At 37.7% G+C, this 26,928-nt stretch overlaps 2 protein-coding genes across 9 annotated transcripts; one reads left to right on the forward strand and one right to left on the reverse strand.

The window, feature by feature from the left end:
• Positions 1-3,473: 3,473 nt before the first annotated feature.
• HNRNPA2B1 (heterogeneous nuclear ribonucleoprotein A2/B1) lies at positions 3,474-14,056 on the reverse strand. 5 transcript variants are annotated; one of them, XR_006384283.1, is made up of 13 exons: positions 13,857-14,055; positions 10,837-10,872; positions 10,629-10,739; positions 10,302-10,448; positions 9,791-10,001; positions 9,555-9,656; positions 9,393-9,473; positions 8,604-8,666; positions 7,166-7,285; positions 6,787-6,909; positions 6,093-6,175; positions 4,578-4,715; positions 3,474-4,030 (listed from the first exon to the last, which is right to left on the reverse strand). XR_006384283.1 is itself a non-coding variant. In XM_044246252.1 (12 exons), exons 1-11 carry the CDS (start codon positions 13,860-13,862, stop codon positions 6,114-6,116), a joined length of 1,062 nt encoding a protein of 353 aa, XP_044102187.1. In that variant the 5' UTR covers positions 13,863-14,055; the 3' UTR covers positions 3,474-4,030; positions 6,093-6,113. The 5 variants fall into 5 exon arrangements, 4 of the variants coding, with proteins under 4 accessions (XP_044102187.1, XP_044102186.1, XP_044102189.1 ...); XM_044246252.1 differs by lacking the exon at positions 4,578-4,715; XM_044246251.1 differs by lacking the exons at positions 3,474-4,030; positions 4,578-4,715 and adding an exon at positions 5,437-5,936.
• Positions 14,057-14,570: 514 nt separating this feature from the next.
• On the forward strand, positions 14,571-25,893 carry CBX3 (chromobox 3). 4 transcript variants are annotated; one of them, XM_044246257.1, is made up of 6 exons: positions 14,571-14,906; positions 16,353-16,404; positions 19,275-19,417; positions 21,845-22,007; positions 24,132-24,226; positions 24,595-25,893. In XM_044246257.1, exons 2-6 carry the CDS (start codon positions 16,381-16,383, stop codon positions 24,719-24,721), a joined length of 552 nt encoding a protein of 183 aa, XP_044102192.1. In that variant the 5' UTR covers positions 14,571-14,906; positions 16,353-16,380; the 3' UTR covers positions 24,722-25,893. The 4 variants fall into 4 exon arrangements, with proteins under 4 accessions (XP_044102192.1, XP_044102193.1, XP_044102190.1 ...); XM_044246255.1 differs by lacking the exon at positions 14,571-14,906 and adding an exon at positions 15,080-15,179; XM_044246256.1 differs by lacking the exon at positions 14,571-14,906 and adding an exon at positions 15,186-15,323.
• Positions 25,894-26,928: the final 1,035 nt, after the last annotated feature.

The raw sequence follows: 26,928 nt of genomic DNA on the forward strand, positions 1-26,928 counted from the left end.
ACACATCTAGGACATGGACCTCTCCCCCAGAAGGCCTCACGTAACAATGTGAGAACGTTACAAGCCACACAAGAACACAAGCCAACAGTTAAGGGGAAGTCAGTAGAGCATGGACTTCACAACCAAAAATGTGAACATCTGGTTAAGAACAGGACAAATGAAATACTAGAAACGGCATTTGAAAGCTCAACGAGCTAATGGCAACAGCAAAATGGAGATTATTTTCAGAAAATGCCCAAGGTTTGCCAACATTAACATGCATACTGCCAATGTTCCAAAATTATAGTCAGTGTTGTCAAATATTTTTTCTGCCATAGTGGTCTGCCAGTTATCACTGAAGTATCACCTTGGTTTAGAGAAATGCAGTGCTTTCAGTGTCTAGATTTTTATAAAAAGCGCTTTTAAACTGAGCCTAAGGACGTTTTTTTAAGATTTTATTTATTATTTATTTGATAGAGAGGGAGGAAGGGAAGCAGGCTGACTGCCAAGCAGAGAACCCGATGCCGGGCTCTGGGATCATGACCTGAGCCAAAGGCAGAGGCTTTAACCCACTGAGCCACCCAGATGCCTCAGGAAGGCATTTCTTAAGTCTAGATTTTGCCAACAAGGTACTTCTAAGGTTGCTGCAGTTTTGTACAGTTAATGTCTATTCAGATTAAACTCTTTAAGGGAATACACCTCAGATTGTAATTTAATTTCAGCTGCAAGGAAGGCACATTTCTACAGAAAGTCCTTTACATCTAAAATTTAATGTTCCATGGTACAAACTTACCTAGGAGTAGCCTTATCTACCTGACTGTTTAACACTTAAGACTGGGCATTATCCTCAAATCCCTGAAAATATCAAGTACCACAGTGAACTATACACCAAAGGTTCAATCCTGAAACTCAAACCAATGGTTTGAAATCTGGAAGGTGTATGGTACACTGTGACCAAAGGTAAATGCACCCAACTTCCAAAGAAAAATCTCGTTCCCAAGGATGTAAACTAGAGCTGCTTACTCAACTCTCATGACACGTTTCAGCAGTGGAAATCCCAGGCCAAGATTTTAGTCTAAATTCCCTTGCATAAGTGGGATACCTGAAGGACTAAATTATTCCAGCTACTGTTCTTTAAGTGTAATTATCCTGGAGCTCAGGATAATTACAAAGGTTGAAAAGGAGAAATCTGATTTGGTTTCTGACCATGTTAAAAATCTCAAAGTTGTTCTCACTGAAGCTATATGCACTTTACCTGCCACTCCTTAAACTGCTGTATCCCTCCTATTACTCGTAGAGGACTAACACAGTCAAGACTGTTCAACTGAGAAACAGTTTTATCACAGTAAGGTTCTGATGGTGGGAGAGGTAGGTGACCTCATACCTCTAGTGTTTCAGGTTATCTGGTATAGGGTTTACAATTGCAAATTTCAAGGGGATCAGTAATGCTTATTACATTTAAGCAGCTAAATAACCCTTAACTTTTGAAGACCTTTTCTGGTGGGTACCCCTTCCCCTCCTGCATCTGCAGTGGATAGGCCCAAACTTACAACCCAGTCTGAATTGGTCCCAAAAGGAAATTAGTCTTACCTTCTTCACCTATAGGAAACAACTGTTAATGCAGAAGTCACTCCTCCAATTATAAAGTTACAAGGGAAGAAATCTCAGCATCTCATTTGTCCTTATCCAAAGAAAGCCTTCATATTCCAAAAGTAGCCATCAACAGACATCCATGCTGAATCATCTTACAGGTGAAATTATATTTTCAAGTGTATATTAATTTCCATGCAACATGTACTAAAGAATGTCTGGTTAATTTGGATTCCTCTCAAGGCTCGCCTCAGTTCAACCAGGACCTTTAGAACATTCAGAAAATCCAATCTGCACACATTCAAGCCCCAGAAAACTCAGACTATACCGTGCACATACGAAGACTTACACGCTTTTCATATGTCTAGATCATTCTTAACATCCCCCTTCTTGGGTAGTCTACTCACTTCTCTACATGCATCACCCAAAAATGTTACATCTAAATGATCGGCGCAGTACTAAACAGGGTCATTAAAACTGAAAGGGGTGTATCAACCATCTAGAGGCATTCATTCCAAAGCTCGGAGATCAAATTTACATCAAATGTTGCCAAGAATGTGTATGTTTTTAGTATATGGTTAGTGTTGTCTTCCTTTCTGGAAAGGAACCCACACTTGTGAACAGATAGGATTCAAGTTTCCTTAAATTAACTCCGTACTCTCAACACTTAGTGCAAATAGTTATAATCCCTTTTAGACCATCTTGGCTTATATTCGTACACCAGTTATTGAAAACCTTACATGCAATAGAGCAAGTTTCAAAACTTCCAGTGAAGATGAACACTCCTAATGTAGAAGCCAGCCCTCAATATGGCTCCCAATGATGCTAGTTTCCCAGTAGTCCAAGAGTAAACGCCCTCCATTCACATGATGTGACCATTAGGATACAAGGTACTGCCAAACATTGATTATGTTGAGGGTTTTTTGACTGCTCCAATAGTTAAGTATAGGGAAAGGAAATAGCCAGCCCCAACTTGCCAGCCATGCCAGTATGCCCTAGTGAAGATTTTCCTAAAGGCAACCTTGAACTTCAGCTAAGTAGTTTGTTTTCAAGTTATTGACCTGAAAATACTGCAGAAAGTAACAAATTCAGTGTTGCTCCAAACTGCCTTATATTGAACTTAAGGATTAAGCCTTGTATAGAAATTTATGCAGCAACATATGCAAAAAAAATGTTCTCTTGTGGAATACTTACAACTACCTTAAATCTTTAGTTCTAACGGAAATTAGCAGCCCAATATACTTACACAAGGGAGTAACCACGTGGATTATTCAACATTACCTGCTTAACTACAGTAAGCCAGTTCTTTTCAGCCTATTTTGTGCTATATTTTCAAAAAAGTTTGTCCTGATTAAGAGTCCGGTACTTCAGGTTGTGCTGTTATACCAGCTTGATTAACCTCCTTCAAATCCTTCAAATTATGTACCTGATTTTTAAGTACTCTGAAGTTTAGCTGATGGACACATCTACTGTATTTTAAACAAGTAACAATGTAGCTTATCTTCTGTTAATCATCAGTCTGACTTACCTGTGAGATACACCTCATCATCAAAACCAACCCCCCCACCCCAAAACAAAAAAAGCCCAACCGGTTTTGGTTTTATCAACCTATGTATCTTTCCTGTTATCTTTCATTGTTTCAGGTAATATATACAAGAAAGCTACTGCTTGTTAAATTCTGTACACCATGTTTAAACCTTTAAAAAGACAACCACTGAAACTCAGTTAAAATGCATAGAAGTCATCAACATTTGAGTAGCTACTATGACAGACTGTCTCAGCACTTTGCAGTCACTTAACTGGGACAACTCTAGCGGTTTAAAAATATTTTTAACAACGCCACCAGCAATGTTTTACATACAAGGTAAAGCCAGAAAACTAGAGCAGTATTCAAACGCTGAATGTACAGTATGTAAAGAATGGCATTTTATTAGGGACAGCCAATAATGTCCACAAATCCTTTTCTCATTGGACTATCAATACTGAGAGAAAAATGGCAATATGCATAGTTTTTTCAAACTGCTTTGAAAAATCTAGGGGATGGCAATCTTTTAGACAACTGAATGTTTATAGAACAAGATTCACACATTTTATGTGTAAACATTACACCAAGTATTTTAATACAAAAGTGTTTATTTTATAAACTTTATATTTAAAATAGAATTTTTATCTGTCTACTCACAAAACCTAGTTTAAAACATGATACATTTCTCTCTCTAGCTTATCTGATGTTACTCTTTTACAAACAACACTCATTTTGTAATTGTTTTATATTAAGAACCTGTACTAAATGAAGTTTGTATTTTATCAGAAAACATTTCCCTTTAAACTTAAAGTGCTTTTTTTTTTTTTAAATGAAGGCACCAACAAGAACTACTTTCAGATGGTACAGAATTTCTTATTTCTTGAAGACTCTGTGGTTGACCACTTCTTCATTAGTTACCTGCAGCAAGACACCTTCCTGCCAAAGGAAAAAAAAAGTATCTGAAGAAGTTTATCATGTTTGTCCAAAGAACCTAAATAACTTCAGTGGTGGTCTTAGGATCAAAGAAGACTCACTGGTGCATACAGTAGAATATGCCCTGATTATCACATTCCTGAAAAGGCAATAAAGCCAGGCAAATCAAACTCTGATGACATTTAAGAATTTCAGCAGCCAACCTACATCTCTCCTATAAGGTACGGGGTTGGGAAAAAATTATCACATTTAAACCCAAATATTTAGTACTGGATACATACAGGATTTATAATGTAGACACTTTATTTGTTAAGAATAAACTATCATTTGGAAATAGTTTCAACCATTTTACCCTACCTTCTCCTGAACCTGATCCTGATAAGCATGTAAAACTAGAACAACCATATAACAGAAGAACAAAATATCTTTATTTTTAATAAAAACCACTAGAGTTCACTCAAAATGCTTGATCCAAGAAACGTGAATACACAAGGGTGTAATGATGGGTAATTTCATGATTTATTGAACTTGCAGCCTAACTTTTACCTACCATTTTACTACCAACACCACTGAAGGAACCAAGAAAAGCTTTATTAATGATCACTTGGCTTGCGCCTCAGCTGTTGAAATGAAGCACTTTACAGTCTTTGTGGCAGCAGAATATACTTGTCCATGGTTCATATCAATGCTAAAATTCCAGCAGGGAAAAAAATGATATGTTAAGCACCTGAATCTTCATAGAGGGAGAGGGGGTGGGAAAGAAGGAAAAAAAGGGGGGAAAAAACAACCAAAATAATTTAAGTAAATGACAGATTGGAAAACAGGGTTTATAAGATTATTCTCTTGAGTTTATAAATTGTTAAACTCAAATTTATAGCTATGTTAAACTACATAAGAACCACTATACTGAAAGACCATTGAAGAGTAGTATTAGTTTATCTTTTGGGGAGGAAAATTAAGAAAGAAAAAGTAAATTAAGATCTTACCTAAAGAAGTTTAACTGAAGCTTAGAACTATTTTGCTCTACACCCTCAGCTTTCGTTGTCATCCTTATAAACTACTGTAGTTTAAAGCTTTGCAGAAACAGCACAGTTTTTTAAGACTGGCTGAACTTAGTAGCCGTCAAGAGTTCTCTTGTACTAGACCTGTATCCCTGAAGAGTACCTCGCTGGGGTTATTTCCTTTCCTTGCATTGAAGAAGCAGCATCTAAAAGATCTAAAAAGGTGTTTCTCTTTGCAGAGATATCCCTTAAGTTATCTAGATAATTTAATCCTGATGAATTGCAGACAACACACTTATATCTGACCAGCATTTATCTTACACAAATATAACAACAGCTTTGCAATGGACCTTAATTATACTACCCACTCCTTAACTTATTTAAAATAAAAAGTCTATAATTACACAATTTCCTTTAGAATTATTTTATTAAATCATAAATGTACAACAGCTTCTTAACTCTACACACGCACTTAAATTTTTTTAAAGGAAAAACGTTATGTCTTATTACACCATGATCCTGGCTAATAGCTTTTCAAAACTTTGAGAAAAATCTTAAAAAAGGTTTCACATGTCACCTGAAACTTACAAATTTAACATTATCAAAGAAGGAATGCTTCTACACTCTTACAAAGACCACTAGAAAGAAACAACAATTAAAAAGCTAAGAAACTGTCTCAAAGGCATTTTTTTTTTTTTTACAATCCTTCCTCCACAGTAAGGTAATGTTATTAAATAATCCAATCCATTCACAAAATGGCTCTCTGCATCTGCTCTGGTGTCTTCTGCCATATCACTGCATATTTATGCATGACTGAGATAAGAGTTTCCTTAACATTGTTATTTCGATAACCTGAAGCTGTTCTGTTACCTCTGGGCTCTCATCCTCTCCTATTTATACAGTGAAGCCTGTTTCAACAGAAGTAAAGAGTAAAAAAAAAATAGGTTATGAAATTATCCATCTAACCAGATTTTAAGGAAAGATAACATGATCCTAAAAAGCTTTTACTCCTGGCAGCTAGATCTCCCAAGACAATAATAATGTAAAACTCAAAAGCTACTTACCCATGGCAAATAGGAAGAAGCTCAGTATCGGCTTCTCCCTCCATAACCCCCACTTCCTCCACTGCCTCCAGGACCATAGTTTCCTAGAATTATTGAAACAGCAATAGAAAGCAAACTTATTTCCAATTTCCATAATAAGCCTGATGCTATCTTATAGCTAGACATAACCCTCCTTGAAACACAGTGCATAACTTATTATTTGCTTGTGGTTAACCCACAACCTGGACGATGAATTACCCCAGACTCACAAAGTTTAATTTTGCCCTTTACACTTGAACATCTTACTGCTGCTATTCCTTTATACAGCTGTCAGTATAGGGTTAAAAAAAGGTATTCCAAACATAAGCAGCATAAAAACATTGGTTTAGTACTACAACTGTCTCCAAACCTTAAATAAGACTTTTAATAAGTAATCTCAAATAATTTTCAGAGATAATTCCTAGAACTTTATGTAACTTGTAATGTGCTCAATCTTCTTTGACTTTTTCGTAGGAAATAATTAGCCCCCCCAAAATCCCCACCTTATATGCCCAAACCACTTTCCCAAGTCCAAAATATTTATACCACTAATATCCCACCATTTTATACTGAATTACATTTTAAGTATTAACTCAAACTAACAATCAGATGTCTTCATTCTTAAAGTCATGAAAGTATCCTGTAATCGCAAAATGTAAACAATCTAACAAATTACCTCCACCATATGGTCCCCCCATGTTCCTGCTACCACCAAAGTTTCCACTCTTCATTGGACCATAGTTAGAGGGTTGCTGGTTATAATTTCCAAAATCATTGTAATTTCCACTTCCATAATTTCCTGTGAAAAAATTTGAATAGGTTTTGCACAATGACCTTCAAAATAACATATTCAAGCATTAAACCAGCAAACATGGTAAGCATATTAAGAACAAATCTCCCAGAAAAACAATCATCAGAATAAATGCAAGACCCCTATCTACAACTCTACAGTTTTAAGACAACTACTGACAACATTGTAATGCAAAATCTCATGTGTTAAAAGTCATTAATTCCAATCCAAATTCCCACATAAAGGTTGCAGGTGAATTTATTACCTCCTCCATAGTTGTCATAACCACCTCCGTAGCCCCCACCCTGGTTGCCATATCCAGGTCCTCCACCACCATATCCTCCTCTTCCTCCTCCATAACCAGGGCTACCTCCAAAATTGCCACCTATTATAAAATAAGCCTTTAAGTAATTACTTAATATTTTCAATGGCATTTGAACTGTCTTATCACACCCATTTCCAGCTTTCCAAAACACATTCTTATAAATAAAGTACTTATTTTATGAAATCTCTTCCTTAACAGCCTCAAGGGCAGAACAGAGTACCTGTCCCTGGTAAACATTTAGGGGCAGGGAGCACTTGTTCACAAACTGGATAAAAACCTTTTACAGAGACAAATTCTTGCAATGCCACAGCTCTCCCCTGACAGCAAAAACATTAAGATTCTCTTGAAGATATCCTGAAACACTTGTGTTTTGCCTAAGGATTGTGGGAGCAGACAAGAGGCACAGGGTAGCAGGACCAAAAAAAAGCCACATACCCCTAACTGGTCCAAAAGATTAAGTTCCAAGAAGCTGTTTCCCCATAAATTCCCATGTCTCTTAAATAATATGCCCACTACACCCGTTTTCTGAGTAGAAATGGGGGGAGGACCAGAAATTAGCAAACTTGTATATAATTCAGAAAATTAAAATGGCAGTCTCCAATTACTGAAATACAAGAACTCATCTTTCTCATAATACCAAATTAGTATTTGGATTTCAAAGCAAAACTGATGTAGTTAGGATATAGGATTAACTTAACCGTACTCAAGGAGTGGCAAAACCAGCTATCAGGTCTATTACTAGCTCACCATTTTTAATATCCCATTCTTAATAGGACATTTATCAGTAAGCATGTAAACTTTTCTGTACTCCAACAGAACATACATCTAATACATCACTTGTTATGGAACAGTGGCTCACAACTTGAGCTGGTCCCAAGAACACAACTGTACAATTGTGTATTTTAGGAAGTTTTCAGTTACTTTTGAAAATTAATTGCATGGGGGATTTAACCTGGTAAGGGACTAATTTTAAGATAAACAACTAATCTTACATACCCCTCCCCTTACAGGTTGACCACGATTATTAAATCCAGTGGTCTGTTTTTCAGGAAAACAGCATACAGAATACAGCTAGATCTGATTCTTTGCTTAAGAAAACAATGGGATAGCATGACGGCAAAATCTTAAAAGCTCTATTAAAATCATCCTAAATGATTTTGCAAATGATATTTAACACGTATAAGCAAATAATACTTTCCATAAGGTATACAACTAAAATGCAATTATAAAGGAAGAGCCAAATAACTGAACCACTACCACCTAAGCCCTTTACAAAGGTAAAATGCAGAACATTAAAAACTAATGTATAACATGCAACTATACAAATACATAGTGCTTATATTTTTAAATCACAAACTAAAATGCAACAGAAACTGACCTCCAGGTCCTCCTCCATACCCATTATAGCCATCCCCAAATCCACGACCACTTCCATATCCATCTGTTAGAGACAGAAAGAAAGTTATACTCTGTTCACCCTCGTTTTAATTTCTTACCCTTTCCTCTACATTATTAATACTTCTGAATGAAAATTATTAAGGACACCCTCTTTGTGCTAGAAAGGTACTGTTACTAATTTCTTTAAAGAAAGACATACACGGACAAATCTCCCAAGGCAATTGTCTAATTTGTGGGCTTAGACTTGGCAAGACTTAATTTTTAAGAGATTCCATTTATTTATGCATAAGATCACTTCTTGGCTTTTTGACTAAGATCAAGTTATTTGTAATTTATGTGCAAGAATGAGATTCTTGATTATCAGTAATTCAAATATAACTGAACTCTGAAAGAAAAAAAAATAGTAACTGCTACAGACCTTTTAAAAAGCCTATAGACAAACTCTCTACAGGTCTTCACTTCCCACTCAGGAGCACACCCATTTTTTTAAAGCTAGTTTCAAATCACAAAACTTTTTCTTTTTTTTTTTTTTTAAGTGTACTACCCTAAAAAGATCTCTGCAATTGATTGTCTTGGATTACATTTTTAAGATCACGTTTTTAACTATAACCTCCTACCTGGCAAATTAAAAATATTCCACCAGGATACAATCTACTTAAGTCTTAAAAAAAACCTTTAAAAAATTAGACTGCATTTCCTCTAATTCAAACTGAATTAATTTTTAATTTAGCATATATACCCTTATGTAACATTTAGAACGCAAACTTACCAGATCCTCCTCTAAAATTACTTCCTGGTCCTGGTCCAAAATTTCCACCACCACCACGAGAATCTCCAAAACCAAAATTACCTGTATTAAGTGGCCAGGTTAGTAACAAGCATTTATTCAAGTAAGTTTTAAGAAGAAAAATAAACAGGAGTTAAAAGTTACCTCCTCTTCCACTTCTAGAACTTTGGACTTCCTGCATTTCTTGTCTAGACAGAGCCTTTCTTACTTCTGCATTATGACCATTGATGGTATGATATTTCTGCACTGCAATGAAGAGTTCACACTCCATTATATAAAAATTCTTTTATCAGTACACAACCTGTACAATCTACCCTTTAATAAAGTTAACTCAAAACCTTGTATGTAAAGAGCAACACAACCTACTTATAGACACTTACACACGATCTTATCCACAGGATCATGATCATCAAAAGTAACAAATCCAAAGCCTCTTTTCTTTCCAGACTGTCTATCAGTAATTATCTCAATGGTATCAATCTTTCCATATTCCTCAAAATAATCTCTAAGATGATGTTCCTCAGTATCTTCTTTAATCCCACCGACAAACAGCTTCTTCACAGTTACATGAGCCCCCGGTTTTCCAGATTCCTGAAATTATGGGAGAAAAAAAAATCTTAACAGAAGAAACCAAAACACATTTTAAAGCACACTATCTGGGAACCCAAGACAGCCTTTATTCTATGATAATGCACCAGATAAAGCAACATCTTACAACTAAGAACCCAGGTTTTTTTGGGGGGAGAAAATAAATGTAAATCTAAGAAAAGCAAAGAGTAGAAAACTAACAGAGCATGTGAAGATCCAAAACTTAATTCTTTCAAAAGTTAGTGTAATCTTCAGTAGGACAGAATATTCTTTGTATTAACGGTACAGTTATATTTTGCTCACCTCTCTTGCAACAGCACGTTTTGGCTCAACCACTCTCCCATCAATTGAATGAGGTCTTGCAGCCATGGCAGCATCAACCTCAGCCATGGATGAAAAAGTTACAAAGCCAAATCCTCTTGATCTTTTGCTTGCAGGATCCCTCATAACCTTAAAACCAAAGGGGAAACTTTAGCTCCTCGTTTCATTATGTTATGAACTAACAATTTAAAAGACTAGTAGTTTTCACAATGAACAGAAATCAAAATAATTTTCTCTGCATTTTACTCAACATCTTAAACACCTAACAGTTTAAAGACTAGTATCTGCAGGCGCTTTTCTATAACGTACCACACAGTCTGTAAGTTTCCCCCATTGCTCGTAGTAATTCCTCAAACTTTCTTCTGTGGTTTCAAAGCTCAAGCCACCAATAAAGAGTTTACGGAACTGTTCCTTTTCTCTCTGCAAAGGAGAACACCATTTCAATTTTTATTTACATTTCCTCTTTGTATGCAGGAAATTAAATTCTTAAATATGAGGTGACCTGCTGGCAGAGTACCTTTTTCCTCTCCAAAGGAACAGTTTCTAAAGTTTTCTGGGGGGGAAAAAAAAAACTTACATCAAATTTAAACCATATGTTAAACTGCATATTAGTTGTGTTACACCAAAAAAATTGCCCCAGCTGATCTACACAAGTCTCAAAATCATTAATGCTTGATCTAAATTTACATGACATTAAATTATTTTGAATAAATTTAACATCTCTTTATCTTAAAACTTTCTGAAAAGAGGAATAAACCTATTCTCTGGTCATTGAAGGTTTAAAGGACTTTCATCAAAATCTGCATTCAATCCTATTGCCCAAAACAAAGAAATTGGCTTTTAAATATGCATTGTAAATATACTGCTTCTTAATACAAAAACTGTTGTTTACTTATAACCCATAATTTACCATTTCAGGATTCAGTGTCTGAACAGTCACATTTCATTTCTCTTTTCTGCTCCCTCTGGTGGTGATTCTAATGCATCGCAATTAGAGAGAAAAAAAAAAAACCCACCAAGAAAAATCTTTCCCCATATATGTACTCTCCATGAAGGACTGGGGTGGGGGGTGGATGACAAAAAACTTAAAACATTCGATGTTATGTACCCAAAGAGCCTTATAAAATCTGCTCCCCCCCCTTTTTGACCAAGGCACAAATAACATGACCAATGCCGGGTATTCAGAGCTTCAATAGTTTTTAACCTACCTGGGGTTTTTGTGGGCATACTTGTATTTGGTATTGACAGGACACAGAACAATCTTGAATTATTACTGAACCATTAGTGCAGTAAACTGCTGTAATCTAACCTTTCAAAAACCATAAAACTTTAAATGATCACTGTTAACTACTCAGTAGTTTGGTACTGCTACGATTTACACTTCAGGGAAAGGAGGGGACAAAACCAACAACCACCCACAAAAATTCAGGTGTACTGGCCTTACTGGCCATCTGGCCAAATACACAACACAAATGTCTCTTACTTTACAAGTGTGTTGGGGGGGGAGGGGACAGGGGACATGAGTCAAAAAAAATTCTAAGCCCTCTAAGCCACCAAGCAAATATGTTGCATTAACAGCCATGTATTTTTGGCTGTCAGTTAAGGGGGGGGGGGGAGTTATACTGTGTTTTCAGAAAACTAGGTTAAAAAATTAAAATATTCAAAAACCAGAATAGGTCGTAATGTCCAGGAGCAACTATTATTAGTGTGTAATACAAATCAAAGGTCAAATATAACTTCCCATATAAAAGCTTATTATCAGCAAATAATATTACATCTCTCTGTTCTATGGAGGTATCTCCCTCCACGCATGAATTTCCGAACAGCTCAAAAAAGTGATAAACATTTAATAAAGATTTTTTTTCCCTGCAGTTCTCAGAACAGTGAAAAAATTTGAAAGGTGAAAAAAACTATGAAGCTCCCAAAATACTCAAATAACTCGTTAAGCGATTATCTGACATACTGGTATTTAAATTAAGCTGATTTATCTAATTAGCGTTAAGTCGGTCTTTTACAATCCACATTTACGCAATTAAAAAAAAATAAAGCATTTACGATAATTCTTACACATCACTAACAAAAGGCAAAAACTCATTACTTACCTCAATTTTTTCCAAACTTACCCGATGTCCACTATCGATTACAAACAAAGTTATTTTATAAGTGTGCTTAAGGTCAAAGAAAATACCCAATCAGGCCCCCTTCGCTTGAGACCTTATTCTTACAATGATCAACCATCATAGCAAACATAGATGAAAAAAGCAAATGACAAAGTTCAAATACATAATGGCCCAGCCGTTAACTCGTAACGAAGGATTGAACCACGTTTTAACCAAAGAACCGAAGATAAAAATTTTCACTTTCCTCTTAATTCCTACCGTATCTCAAGAACCTCTGCTATTACTCAATAAAGACTGTTTCCCAGCAAAAATATTAAAACACGAGTAATTCTACAGTTCAAAAGAAATCTTTCAGGAAAATAATTGTGAAACCGACAGCCCCCCCCCATCTTCCCCACTGCCACCCAGTCGGTACTAACTTAATGGCTCCCAATTTTTATTTCTAAAGTTTTCTGCGGTTCGACTAGCTTTTTAATGACGACAAACCCAGATAATACCGATGCTCCCAAAAAAAGGAAAAAAAAAAGAAAAGAAAAAAAAGAAAAGGAAAGAAAGAAAAGGAAAAAAAGGGGGACCCCCCCCACGACAGTTGAAAAGCAAAATGTTCTTTGTAGTACGGCTCGACTTAAAAACTGGGCCCAACACCCTGGGTGGTAGTTTTACCTCCTCCTCTCAAACCGTGTGAACCAGCCCCGGGGAACCGACTCCCCCACCCGCCCGCTCTTCGGTGTGGCTTCTGAACGCAATGGCGCCATTTCATCGAGGGAAAGGGAAAGAGACTCTAACGAGGTGCGCAGGACTTTTAAAGATCCAAGCTCACAAAACACTCGGAATCCACCTCGAAACGGCATGAAAACAGCCCGAAAAGAAAGAAAAATAGTTAACCACTTCTGTTCTTCGTTAGAGGAATCAAATTAGCAGGATCCAGAGATTGAAAAGAAAAACGCCGCGAGGAAGGAAAGGAATGAAAATGGCGGCCGCCAAATCCGGTTCCCGGGAGAGGGGGGGGGGGAGGGGAAGCTCCGCAGCCTCGCTCAGGAGGATCCGAAGCCCGCCGAAAAAGCTCAGATGCGGGGACGCCGGGCCCCTCAAATAAGCGTGCTTTGAAAAGGGAGTAAGAATTCCCGCCTCCGCGCCCCACTTTTCGCCGAAGGAGGGCTGCGTCCGCCATGTGGAAATTCCCCATCCCCCACCCCCAGCAAAGGGAAATGGCGCCGGCAGGCTGAGGGTGGGGAAGGTACTGTTCAATCAGGCCTCCACTAACGAACCCTCTTCAAAAATATCCTGAAGCCAACCGCTTTTGAAGCGGCCCTATTTCACCGCCGCACTCAGACGGAGGCGGGTGGCCGACTTCTACCGAGGCGCCAACGGCCTCGCCATGCCCTTTTCAATAACTCATTGATTTCAAACCCGTTACCTCCATCGCGGACTCAGTCGCTTCAGCCCGATTTCCCGCAGCCGAGCGAGATGAGAGAGATCTCCGCGGACGAACACGAACCGGACTCGTCCTGGCGCTGTAGTGAGAACTGCCGCTGCTCGAGAAACAACACCGCTAAGAGCACCTCCACACGGGACTCGGCGCTGCTGCTACTGCCGCTAGAGCCGCTGCCGCCGCTTTTCTAGAACCTTCCCCCCGACTAACGCGCCTTCCTCTACGTCAGGCCGTTGCGTAAACGCCCTAACCGCCGCCAATGGCGGGAACGCTGTACGCCCTCCTTACGCCAGATACGTACTCCTCCCCCCCCTTATAGCCAGTAGTAGTGCTTGACGTCACTTGCGTAAATGGTCTTAGTGAATTGCGGAAGGCTCGAGTCCTGCGTATTTCTCTCTCAGGGAATTGGGTCCAGCCCCCGCCTTAGCGCAGGGCAGGTGAAAAACGGTCGCGCAGTTTGAAATTAACGCTGTCGGGAGGAGCTTAAAGCACAGTCCTAAAGTCCAGCCCCCTCAACCCGGGAGGTGGTCCCCGTCGCAAAGCCTCTGATAATCCGAGCCTCCCGCGCCCCGCCCCTGATATCCCGCCAGAATAATCTTAGCGGCCTCGCCCCTGCGATTTCCCTCCCTTAACTCTCAACCCGCGCTGAGGACTGACTCGGCCCCTTCCGGAAACACCCGAAGCGACTCCTAGTCAACACGTTACACTTCCCGCTCCACCAACCTATTTCTGACCAACGATTTTGGGAGTCCCCCCCCCTCGGGTTTAAGAGAGGTCTTTGGAAAGAGTGGTCTGCGAGGGGCACTCCTTCTTAGCTCCCAATTCTCCCCAACCAAGTTTCTCTTCACTCCCTCACCCCTGGCGTTTGGAGGCACCCACTAAGAGGGGCGAGAAGTGGGCGGAGCCCAGTTTTGGCGCCAGGCGCTGCTGCTGCTGCGAAGCAGAAACGCCTCCGTCTAGAAGATCAGTTTCTGTCCTCGTCTCTACTTCCCTTTCCCTCCCCTCCGGGGACCACCAGGTGCCACGCCGCGAACGGTAAGTGCCGCGCCGCCGCAGCCTTCCACCTGCCCCGGGCTCGGGTTCCCGGCGGGCGCGGCGCTCGGCCCCTCCCCCCGCCGGGCGCGCGCACCCGCCCGCCCCGCCCCTCGCGGCCGCCCGGCGTGGGCGGTGCCACCACCACCCCCCTTCCAGCGGCTGCCCAGCGCGCAGCTCCCCAGCCCCCTCCCCCTCGGATGTGGCTGGAGCTTGAGGCGCGCAGGGCCGGAGACGCCGCAGACCCGGGACCCGGAGCAGCTCGGAGGCGGTGAAGTCGGTGTCTTTCTTTCTCTCTCTCTCTCTACTCGGTTGTGGTGCCTAAAATACCGCCTGCGCCCCAGGGATCCCCGCCACCCAGCTCCCCGCTTTCCGCCCTTCCCCACCCGACCCCGAGTGGGGAGCTGGCGGGAAGCAGCGGTGAGTCGAGCGGAGACCCCGCGGCGGGCCTGGCGCTGGGCCTGCGCCTGGAGTTAGTGGTGGGGGAGGGGGAGAGCGAGACTATCCTAGAGAGGTTAGAGAGCAGTGGCGACAGCCGCCTTATTTCTAGACAAAGCGCATTTCCTTTTCCCCTCCCCCATCCGCGATCAAGATGAGGGGTCCTCCTCCCCCTCACGGCCTGGGTCGGCGACTGGGGCCTCTAGTGAGGGCGGTGCGTTCTCCCGCATCAGCGCGGCCCGCTGTTCCGAGGCTGCGGCGGGCGCTCCGTTACGTGGCTACCGCCGGGTGGGGGAGAACGCGGGCCCGGTGGTGCAGTGCCCTTGAGCCCCCGGGCCGCGGCCTTTGTTTCTCCCCGCGGATGGGCTGACCACGAGGCCCGCGCTCCTGGGTGGGGGGCAGGGGCCGGGTGTTTAGGCCTCGCTAAGCAGGGTGGGGCTTAAGGGGAGCAGATAGAAGAGGTGGTTTGTTTTTTGAAAGTGGCACGTAATGGGACTGAAGCATCTCGATATGGTGTTTTTCCTTTTTCAGTTTTTAAACTAGTGATTATAAAGGGGCAGGGTTTCTAAGAAACCAAGTTGGGGTTATATAGGCGCCTCTTTGGACTGTTATAAGGTCTAAAGGGAAAATTCACAATAATTTATCATTGTAATTGGGTGGTCACGTCGAATTTGAACCAAATTATTTGGCCATTTTCTTAAAAAGGCTGGGTATGACATAAATTGGATTTAAATTGGAAAAAAAAAATTGTGCTCTTTTTTTCCTTTGTAAAACTATCTCAGATATTAGCGTACCCACTATAAGGTTTTCTAGACCCACCTGGTTAGAGCACTGATGTACTCAGCAGGCATAGATCCCTAATAACGCAGGATCTCAAACCTGCATCTCTGGGTTTGAGTACAAGTTTTACAGTATACGATACATAGGTGGGGGTTGGAATCCAAACAAAACTTGTGTTTAGCTACCTTTTTTCTGTCATGCAAACTTCTTAACTGTCATGCATTTTTTTAGTAATAGCTCTTCAAGTCTGCAATAAAAAATGGCCTCCAATAAAACTACATTGGTAAGTTAATGAAAACCTAAAATATGTAAGGATCTAACTCAAATTTTTTTCCCAAAAATTATAACTTAGCATCTCTGTAGTTGAGATATTTACAGCCACATGTATTTCCCAGTCTCCTCTCCCCCATGTAATGGGGAGAGTTAGAGGCGAAAATGAAATCATTGCATTGAGATACTTACTGACTTGGCTTAATAGTGTCTTAATCCAATTAGAGAAACCTAATCTTGGGAGGATAGCACAATGAGTTTTTAAATACTCTTAAAAGTATTTTTATCTTGAAATAAAAATAAACTTTTGCAACATGGAAGGAGCATTAACAGACAATGCTGTAAAGCCCTTGCTGTTTGGCGTAACAGTTCCTAACTCACCCTGTGATGAATTCTAGAGAAACCAGGTATTTTCAGTATTGCTTAAAGAACAGGAACCTTATACACCTAGATTGGAACAAAGGTCATTCAATTACTTTGCTCATGTTGTCCCGTTTCAGACTTATTCTAAAATACATAAACCCCTTAAATTCAAATCATTGCCATTTTTTAAAAAATAACAAAATAAACAAAATCAAATCTGTGTCCAGGAAGACTAGATCTGGATCTTTTGAGCAATTAAATTGTTTCTCCACTTTCTTAAACCCTAAGTTTGCATTCTTAACACTTTATTAAAACTTCTGTGAATATGTAAAGACTTAATGTATGTTCAGGCATATCAAGTTAGACTTTTTGAAAACACTGAAATACATAAAAATTGTGAAATTCAAAATAACGTTCTCACAGTAATTCTAACACATTTCACCAATAATTGCAATCATATTAAAGGCCAGTATTAACATCTAAATAAAGCAAAAGATTGGGTTTTGGTTTGTATATTCTCCCCTTGGGTTTCACATTAAAGACAAGTTTGGTTTTCAGTTTTTGCCATCATAATGTTGCACATTTTACTCAAATATCCTGGGAAACATTTAAATAAGAAACAAAGTCTGTGGCACAGATGATTCCCAGCAAAGCCATCAGTGGAAAATGCACAAAGCATGTTCTGTGCTCCCTCAGGATTGAACTGTACTTCAAATTTCATAAGCAGTAAACCAAAGTGTAGATGATTGAATTGACTGTATGGTTACCTGTGACCTTCAGGTATTGGAAGAAGGAACTAGCTGTCCCTGCGACTTTGAGGATGAATAAAGATAAAGAAAGCAAACATAGATGCTTAGGTTGCTTTGGCAGACAGTTTTGGTAGTCTTCAGTGTCTGAGTGACACTTAAATACCTGATCCTTTGTTAAAGGATCATAAATTGACAACTTTGAAAATTTTTCTTAATCTACCTTTGAATTTTGAGAGGTGAGGTGTGTTAGTTTAGGTGGGAATGTGGGTGAGTTTTCTTTTGAAAAGAAAAAGGTGAACACTGGTAACTGCTCACTGCTTGTGAGTGCCGTGGTAAATACTTCATCTTTTTGTGCTAAGGTTTTTTAATCTTCGTGTTTATTCTTTTCACTTTGTGTTTATTTTTGTTATTCTCTTTATTAATCTCTTACTTTCATGAACATAGTTAATTTGTTTATCACTTAGGATCAGCATCGAGTAGGCTTTTATCTACGATAGTTTTTCTTTTCTCTTGCTACCGTTCTTTGTACTGTACAGAAGCAAAGAGCTCTCTGACTGGTTGCAATACCCAAGTGTCTTGACTAATGAAAATTATAAGAAGAAAATTGTAAAGCCTAACTTGGAGATGATACCCAACAAAATCAGATGTTTGCTGCGTTATTTTAAATTCTAGAGAATTTTTACTTTTTATAAGTGTGTACACCTCTCAATAATTACATAATTTTAATGTCCTTTTGCAATATTGAGTCACTGCTGTTGTTACTTTTCTGCTTGTATGATTTTAATGACTTGGCAATTGAGTTTTTTTTTAATAATGCCATTGAAATTATTTTAAAATTAACAGATATCCCCTCCTTAGTCTCTTCTAATTAACCATTTCACGTTTTTGTTTTATCTGCTTTCAATTCATAACGTGAGTTACTGGGAAATACTGATTTTAGCTTGGTCTTTTGGCTTTTCTCATACTGTTAATACAAAAAAGAAAAAACTAATCTAAAAATTTGTTTATAAAGTGGATTTTCTGGGCTACCTTTTAACACCTGAGAAACCAAGAAAGAAGGATTTTACATTAGAGAATTAAAATCCAGTATTCTGGCCTCTTCAAGTGACATTATAATTTTGTTCCATGTGATCTATAATAATATATATAGACATTATGGAACAATGATAGTGTCCTTTTTAACCTATTAGTGGTCTTCTTAGTTTACTCTACAATTGATGTCAGGATTCTGCACTTACCTCTTTCTGTATAAGTGAGACTTTTGACATTGGTATTGAGTATTGAGAAATTAGTATTGGTATTGAAAAATAGGATTGTTAGTGTTTGGAGGCTATAGTTTTTTAATGGGACTATGGTTCACTTAATAAGGTCTCTTATTAGTATTTATTCTCTTCGTACCATTGTCTAATACTTTCTAGTTGTTTGTTGCTATGTTGTAGTTAAAATGAGTGCAAACTCTAATAAATAAATTTGGTCTTGTAGACTAGGTAAGGCATTAGATTTGGAAAAGATAAACACTATTTTCCACATAGTGTTTTTGATTATTTTTATTATTTCAGCCATGAGGATGGGTGATAGGTTTGAGCTAAAATGGGATTAAGTATTCTTTTTGATTATCTATTGACTTTTATCTTTTCAGAATGTGTCTGCCTTGGGATATAGAAGTAAAAATATAGATGTCAGATGCAATGATAATGTAAATAATTTAGTCTTTAAAATATACCAAAAAATGAAAAAAGATGTTTCTTAGGTCTTTTTTGTTTTATTTTAGCAAAAAATGGGAAAGAAACAGAATGGAAAGAGTAAAAAAGTAGAAGAGGCAGAGCCTGAAGAATTTGTGGTGGAAAAAGTACTGGACCGACGTGTAGTGAATGGGAAGGTGGAGTATTTCCTGAAGTGGAAGGGTTTTACAGAGTAAGAAACCTGGTGCTTTTATTATATGTTTAACTGCATCAAAGTGACATTTAGAATTTGCTTTTAGTCTGGGTTTTTAAAATCCATTTTCTCATAGATTTCTTTACACGTAAAGACACCTTTGATCCAAGGTACTTTGAGATCCGTTTAAAAAGTCACATCTTGTACCCCTGGGACAAATAATACATTACATGTTAATTCTAAAAATTTTTTAAAATAATAAAAAGTCATGCTTTTAGCCTACAGTCATAACCAATCAGATTTGAAATTAGTTGATTGCCTTGGAGAATCAAATTTATAGGAGTGCAGTCTATTATATAGTGCATTTTAGTGTAAGATATTGTACTGATTAGAATATCTAATGGACATTGTTTTCTTACAAAGGACACTAAAAATATTGAAGCTATATATAAAGTAGACTGGTGGGTGTTGAACAGAAGTGCTTATCATCCATGACTTAGACCAGGCAGTAGGTTTACTGTATCCTAATCTCCTAAGAAGTGGTGTGGGCATTTTTTAAGCTCCTTAGTTCTTTATGTTCCTTGTTACTAATTGCTCTTACAATTATTATAACGTTAGCTGTATTGTGAATAACTCACGCAAAAACTCCAGTCTTATACTTAACATTTATCGTGTGCTAAATCTACTTTGATTTTTCTGCCTTATACCACAAAAACAGCAAGGCTCTGTGGTCAGTGACTTATTGAAAATGGATAGGTAGAGATAGACAACAGTTTTCTGAGCATGGCAGAGAAGGGAGAGTGTGCTAGTCAAATATTTATGCTTTGAATATCTGTTACCTACTACATGCCCCACCATTTACATTTTAAAGATGTCTCCATAGCAATTTGGGGATTACAGGTTGAGGGGAAGTTTAAGATTCTTTATTTTATCCTTCTAATATCCTTAGTTGAGCTCTTAAATACAGTGTAAGTTCATAATTTACCACTAGAAAAATTTCCTACAGATAGCAGAACAAAGTAAAGTAAGTCCTGAACTATTCTAAAATTAGATTTAGTTAGTATGCCAAAAAATTGATTACCATTATATGATGGGTTTTTTGTTGTTTTGGAATCTCATGAGACATTAAATGCTATTTGTCTCTGTCTAGCCCATAAAATGTTGAGGAACTTAACTCCTTGTCTCCCTCTTTTTTTCAAACTTAAGGCCATTAGTATGGCTAAGAACCTACTATCTGCAGTACAATGTATTAGGTAATATAGAAGTCTGTAATGAAAGGAACACTACAAAATGGAGGCTCTGTTTCAGCTCTTTTGTCCTCTGTCCTCTGATTCAGATTTGCCAGTTTTAGCATCTTAGCATATCAGAAGACCCAAGCTGTAACCAGAAGTTAACTACCTTTCTTTTCCAACGGCTCTAAAATGATTAATTTCATTCTATCTTGTTCTGTAAAGGCTTTCTGGATCACAGTACACAAAGTTAGCAAGCCTACAGGGCACCTGGCTGGCTCAGTTAAGTAAAGCATGTAGTTCTTGATCTTGGGAGTAGTGAGTTCGAACTCCACATTGGTCAATAGAGTCTTTAAGTGAACAAGCATATCACTAGTGTAGGATTATCTGACATTCACGTTTGGTAATTGATACTCATTTTCTTTGCAGTCCCTCTGAAAAACACATGAAAATAGTCATCTCAGCACTATATCAGAGGTTGCCAAACTTCTTCCTTAAAGAATCATGTAGTAAATACTTAACGTTTTGTGGGCTGTAGACCTCTTATAATTACTCAACTTTGCAAATATAGTACAAAAGCAGCAGTAGACAATTTGTTAAACAAACGAGGACAGCTTTTTCTAATGAATGGGCCCTCATTTCCTATAATTGTCATTTTGAAATTTTTTCCCAATTAAAAATGTGGAAAGCATTTTTAGTTGCCCAACATACAAAAGCTGCATTTGACTTTTGGGTTGCCAACACCTGCTTTTTATCATTGCCAAATTTGAGTATGCAGCAGAAGTTGAAAATACTGTCTCACATATAGAATGCCTTAGATTTTTTGTGTTTTCAAACATGGTGTTGAAGGTCCCAACCGGAGGCATAATCTAACTGATCTGATAAAGTAATTTGGGGTGGGAATAGGGAATCAACATTTTTCAAAAGCCTTTGTAGAGAAATTCTGAAGTGGGTTGTCTATGTAACTTGGGAAAATACTAGTTCCATTTATTCTGCTAGAGCAGGTATAGTCAACTTGGAGGTGATACAGCAGACTGCCCACTTACTAGAAGCTAAGAAAGTAGACCCAGGAAGTATAAGCAGATTTTCTCAAAAGAATGTGGGGATAGGGAGAAAATGGTAAGCATCTGCAGTATAGCAGACTTTTTTTTTTTTCCAGATATATGTTAAATGAACATGGATAATGGTGATGAATCATATTTAATTGATTTTTTTTTTTTTTTTTAACCAAACCCAGTGCTGACAATACTTGGGAGCCTGAAGAAAATCTAGATTGTCCAGAGTTAATTGAAGCATTTCTTAACTCTCAAAAAGCTGGTAAAGAAAAAGATGGTACAAAAAGAAAATCTTTATCTGACAGTGAATCTGATGATAGCAAATCAAAGAAGAAAAGAGATGCTGTAAGTATAAGATATTGCCTAGCACACTGACTTGGTGAAAGGTTGATGGCTTGATTTTTAGAATGCATTTAAGATACTTTTAAAATTTCAAATATTTTAAATGCTTAATATTTAAGACGAAAAGAATAGGCATGATCTAGCCTCCATCATATAAATGTTCAGTAATAAGTGCGTATACTACTTACATTGTTGTGCTAGTGTTATTTTGAGTAGATTCATGGATTTGATCCCTGATGAGCCATTTCCTGTGATCCAGGACTGGCAGTCTTAAATACGATTATATCATTGCAGTCCCTTACAATATAGTAAAAACAATCCACATGGCACATCCTGGTAGACCTTATAGATCCTTATAGACCACAGTGACACTGACCACCAGAACCTGCTTTCACATGTGACCTTTGTTTTTTCAGAATATTGCCAAACAACATTTTGATTTTGAAGTATATAAATCTTTAGCACTAGAAATTTTTAAAATATATTTTGGTGTGAATTGAGACAGCTGGTTCATTAACTACATGAGTATTTTGATCCAGTCTTTGTGTGTGTGTGGCTTTGGGCAAAACACCTAACTACTTGTTTAAACCCTCAATTCCAAAACATTGTATTTCCCATGCCTGCTAGCAATTTGGGAAATGGTCTTGATTCTGAATTAGTATTTAGAAAAAAAAAAAATGAATTAGTATTTAGGCTTGGGAACTAAACATAAAGTTATTTATTGATACGGTGTTTGGGTTTAAAATTGGATCATTTGAATTAGATGCCAAGTAGTTTACAGATAACCTGTTAAATGTTCATGGCAGATCTGCTAAGATTATAGGTATTATCCCCATTTTCCAGATGAGAAGCAGAGGTTCACTACAAATTTGGTTCTGGATGCTTTAGCAGCCAAAGCAAAAAGGTAACAGTGTTAAGAATCCATAAACATAAATTGAAAGTCAACCATATATTCAGCAGAAGCACTGTTTAGTAACAGTAGTTATCCTACACTGAGTTCTTAGAGTGTGCCCAGCAGTGTTCTACATAACTTAATTTGCATTTTTTATACTACAAAATGTCTGAGACCGATAGTATTGTTCCTGTTTTATAGGTAATAAACCTGAACCACAGAGAGATTAACTTGCCCAGAGCTACACAGTTAGTACAGTTTAGAGTCCTCATTCTAACTAAGTCAGGTAATCTGGCTCCAGAACCTGGGATATTGATAGAAAAGTCTGGTAGGGAGAAGGGATTTCTTAATATAAGCAGTTCTCAAACTTTATTGGTCTCAGAACTCCTTTAATACTCTAGAATTTTGAGAATGCCAGAGAACTTTTATTTGCATGTGTTATGACCATCAATCCTAACTGTTAGAAATTAAAACAAAGTTCTGAAACATTTGTATATTCAGTTAAGAAGGACAAAACCTATTGTATGTTCATAAGTTATCATGAAAAATAACTTTAAATGAGAAGAGTGGCATTTTACAGTTTTGCACGTCTTTTCAGTGTCTAGCTTAAGACAGTTCTGCATTTGATTTGCTGTCTTAATGTTGTTTAGTGGAGGCATATGAAGGTACTCCAAAGTCAAAGATAAATGAAAGGGGGGGGACCTTGCAGATAAACAGACACCTACTAAAGGTCTCAGGGATCTCTAGGGGTCAAAACCATGTTTTATGCTAGATATTTCTTAATACTATAATGGAGATTTATGACAATACTGATCAGTCTGACTTTTGAAGTTTTTGCTATCTTGCTATTTGTATTTTGTGTGTGTTTTAAAAATATGTGAATAATTTAAACAAATTCCTAAAAGTGATTTGAAATCCTAACTAGAAAGAATTCATAATTATTGATGAGCTAGCAGAAATAAAGGGATTAATTTGTATGCCTACATAGTTCTGTTTTTTGATGTATTATGATAAAGAAGGGCATTTGTTTTCTTGCCTCAAGATTCAGAATACTTTTAGATACCTGGATTTGTGTTTTAGTAGTAAATAAGGGTTCTTTCTCTTGTCATTTCTTTTCCACTTTCACTTGAAAGCTGTATTTCATGAAAACAAATGGGAAATTAATATTATTAGTTTGTAATATGGAAAGTGGGTGAAACATTTATGTACATAGTTATTTAACATCTTTTAATCAGGCTGATAAACCAAGAGGCTTTGCCAGAGGTCTTGATCCTGAACGAATAATTGGTGCCACAGATAGCAGTGGAGAATTAATGTTTCTCATGAAATGGTAAGTGTGTAGGTGATTGCTATTACATTTTAAAGTGAGAGTAGATTATTTATTTTAATTTGTGAAGCCTTATCTAGAAAAGGTTCTATAGTTTTCCTCATTAGATGGTATCTGCTGAAAAGATGATTCTAGGATTTTTGTTTTTTGGGGGGTGGTGAGGGAGTGGTTGGTTTTGTTTGCTAATGGTGTTTTAAAGCAAAGATTGGCCTGTTTTGGAAAATGTAGTTTTACTGGAACACAGCCACAAATTTCACATCCTTCTGAAGCACTTAAATACCTTTTGATTGAATTATGATTTAAGTGAAAGATTCTCAGTTGGCAAAAACAGTTGAGACTTTTGACTGAGCATTTTTTTTCCCTCACGACAGGAAAGATTCAGATGAGGCAGACTTGGTGCTGGCAAAAGAGGCAAACATGAAGTGTCCTCAAATTGTAATTGCTTTTTATGAAGAGAGACTAACTTGGCATTCTTGTCCAGAAGATGAAGCTCAATAATTGTTTGCATTGCTTTTTATATATATTTATATATATATATAAAATCTGGGTCTTTGTTTTTTGATTTATTAGTGTGAAGAAATAACATTCTAATGAAAATCAAGTTTGATATGTTTGTTTTGAAGTAGTATTGGGGGAGTTGTTGGGGTTTTTGCATCTATAGCACTGGTTACTTTAAACAAATAAAAGCTTTCTGTAGTTGCTTCCTTTATCGGAAAAGAATATTTGAGACCATGATATATTATCCCCCTGCATTAGAGAACCTTTTCTAAATGTTGGGGGAAATCTTCATAGTCTTTACTCAGTCAGAATTTGTGTTTAACTCCTATATGCCTAAGGACCATTCTGGGTTTTTTGTTTATTTAGGGGGTTTTTTGTGTGTATACTTAAAATACATAAGTGGTTTTTGTTTTTAACATTCACCAAAACAAAAACAGCATTTTATAACCATGGATAAGCCCATGTTTCCGGGATGCTATCATTTTCAGCATTTTAAGAAATAAATCGCTTAAACTGAAGTTTTTCCTGAGGCCTTAACCTTTCAAATTTTGTAATTAATTGGACAATTTAAATATAATGTAAACAATTTAAATTGGACAATTTAAAAGCAGCCATATCAGAATCCATATCCTTCTCTACAGCCATATAAACGCAAGTATATTTGCAAGATCCCTGAAAGGAAAATTTTATCACTACCAACAACCTCCCCACCCAAATGACAAAACTAGACAAGTCCTTGTGTGTTTTACTTAGGTAAGCAATACTTTAGTTAAATGGACATGTAAAGGTTCCTTCTAGTGAACCATTCCTTTTTAAGAAGTTGAAATTCTCTGGGCTGTATTGACTAAAAGGTCATGATTCATGGACTGTCTACAACTTCCTTCATGGAAGCTAATCATAATCAGATGGTTAGAGATGTTGGCAGTTTAGCACCTGCTGGAGTAAATGGGTGGACAGGCTTGTATAATCCAAATTCTTCACCTGCATGTTTTTTCTTTACCCCAGTTCATTCCTGACATGTAGGCTCAGTCTTTTCAGTATTTGAGTTACTGGTTCAGCAGAAACCAGGAAAAACAGTAACTTTGTAGTCAGAATGTTATCCAACTGTATATTGTTTACTTTATTGTAAATACTGGTAAACAGTGGTCAATAAATAGTTTTATATTCCTTTATGTGATTAGACTTTTTATTAATCTGATTTTCTAGTGGGAGTAGAGACATACCTTAGAATCCTGTTCATGTTTATAAACAACACTAAAGCATTAGAATATATGTCTTAGATCTTTTGACCTGAGGAGTTTCAAACTTAGTAGTATATGTATTTCCACAAAAATGAAAATTGGTTTCTTGGGGTGCCTAAGAGGAATCTGCTTCATTAAAATGAAATTTTGAAAAAAAAAAAAAAATTTTGATACTTAGAATCTAGTTTGTTGAAACTGCTGTCTGAAAATGAATTATGATAGGATAGATCCTGTTGTGAGAGGCCCATTTCTACTAATCTCCAAAATTCATACAGAGAAAAGGAAATCATTTTGCCGTATATCTAAATATTTAATTATGTTGTGTATCTGAAACTGATAGATTATATGTCAAGTTATACCTCAATTAAAAAACAATTTTCTAAATCCTATCTATACTAGGCTATTTATTACTTGTCTCTTTATGTACCTAGCACTGCTCTCAACAGTGGGTTCCTAGGTGGTACCAAATTCCCTGTTGATATTCCCTATATTAAACTTCAGTAAGGGAATTTCTGGAGACCGTATTGTCCACATACTACTTTTATTACCCCTTATTATGTTGTATGTTTCTTTTTGGTGCTGTAAAAAAATTGCTTCAGGTTTAATGGCTTAAAACAGCATAAATTTACTATCAGCTCTGGAGGTCAGAACTCTAATTTGTTTCTTTTTTTTTTTTTTTTTTTAAGATTTTATTTATTTGACAGAGAGAGATCACAAGTAGGCAGAGAGGCAGGCAGAGAGAGAGAGGAGGAAGCAGGCTCCCTGCTGAGCAGAGAGCCCCATGCGGGACTCGATTCTGGGAACTCGAGATCATGACCTGAGCCGAAGGCAGCGGCTTAACCCACTGAGCCACCCAGGTGCCCCATCTAATTTGTCTCATTGACCTGAAAAGTTATACGCAGGGCCACTGGTTCCTTCTCGGGGCTCTAATGGTAAAATCTGTTTCCTTGTCTTATTTTCAGTAGC

The sequence above is a fragment of the Neovison vison genome, chromosome 4, assembly GCF_020171115.1.
Source record: "Neovison vison isolate M4711 chromosome 4, ASM_NN_V1, whole genome shotgun sequence".
Lineage (NCBI taxonomy): Eukaryota > Metazoa > Chordata > Mammalia > Carnivora > Mustelidae > Neogale > Neogale vison.

Bases quoted from the DNA above. Each gene is read 5' to 3' on its own strand.
- HNRNPA2B1 (XM_044246252.1), bottom strand. The intron at 10,002-10,301 runs GTGAGCAAAATA...CCATAATTTCAG, and splicing joins AACGTGCTGTTGCAAGAGAG to GAATCTGGAAAACCGGGGGC. The intron at 6,176-6,786 runs GTAATTTGTTAG...CAATAATTCTAG, and splicing joins GGGGGGACCATATGGTGGAG to GAAACTATGGTCCTGGAGGC.
- CBX3 (XM_044246257.1), top strand. From the start codon at position 16,381: ATGGCCTCCAATAAAACTACATTG. The intron at 19,418-21,844 runs GTAAGAAACCTG...AACCAAACCCAG, and splicing joins AAGTGGAAGGGTTTTACAGA to TGCTGACAATACTTGGGAGC. The intron at 24,227-24,594 runs GTAAGTGTGTAG...CCCTCACGACAG, and splicing joins TTAATGTTTCTCATGAAATG to GAAAGATTCAGATGAGGCAG.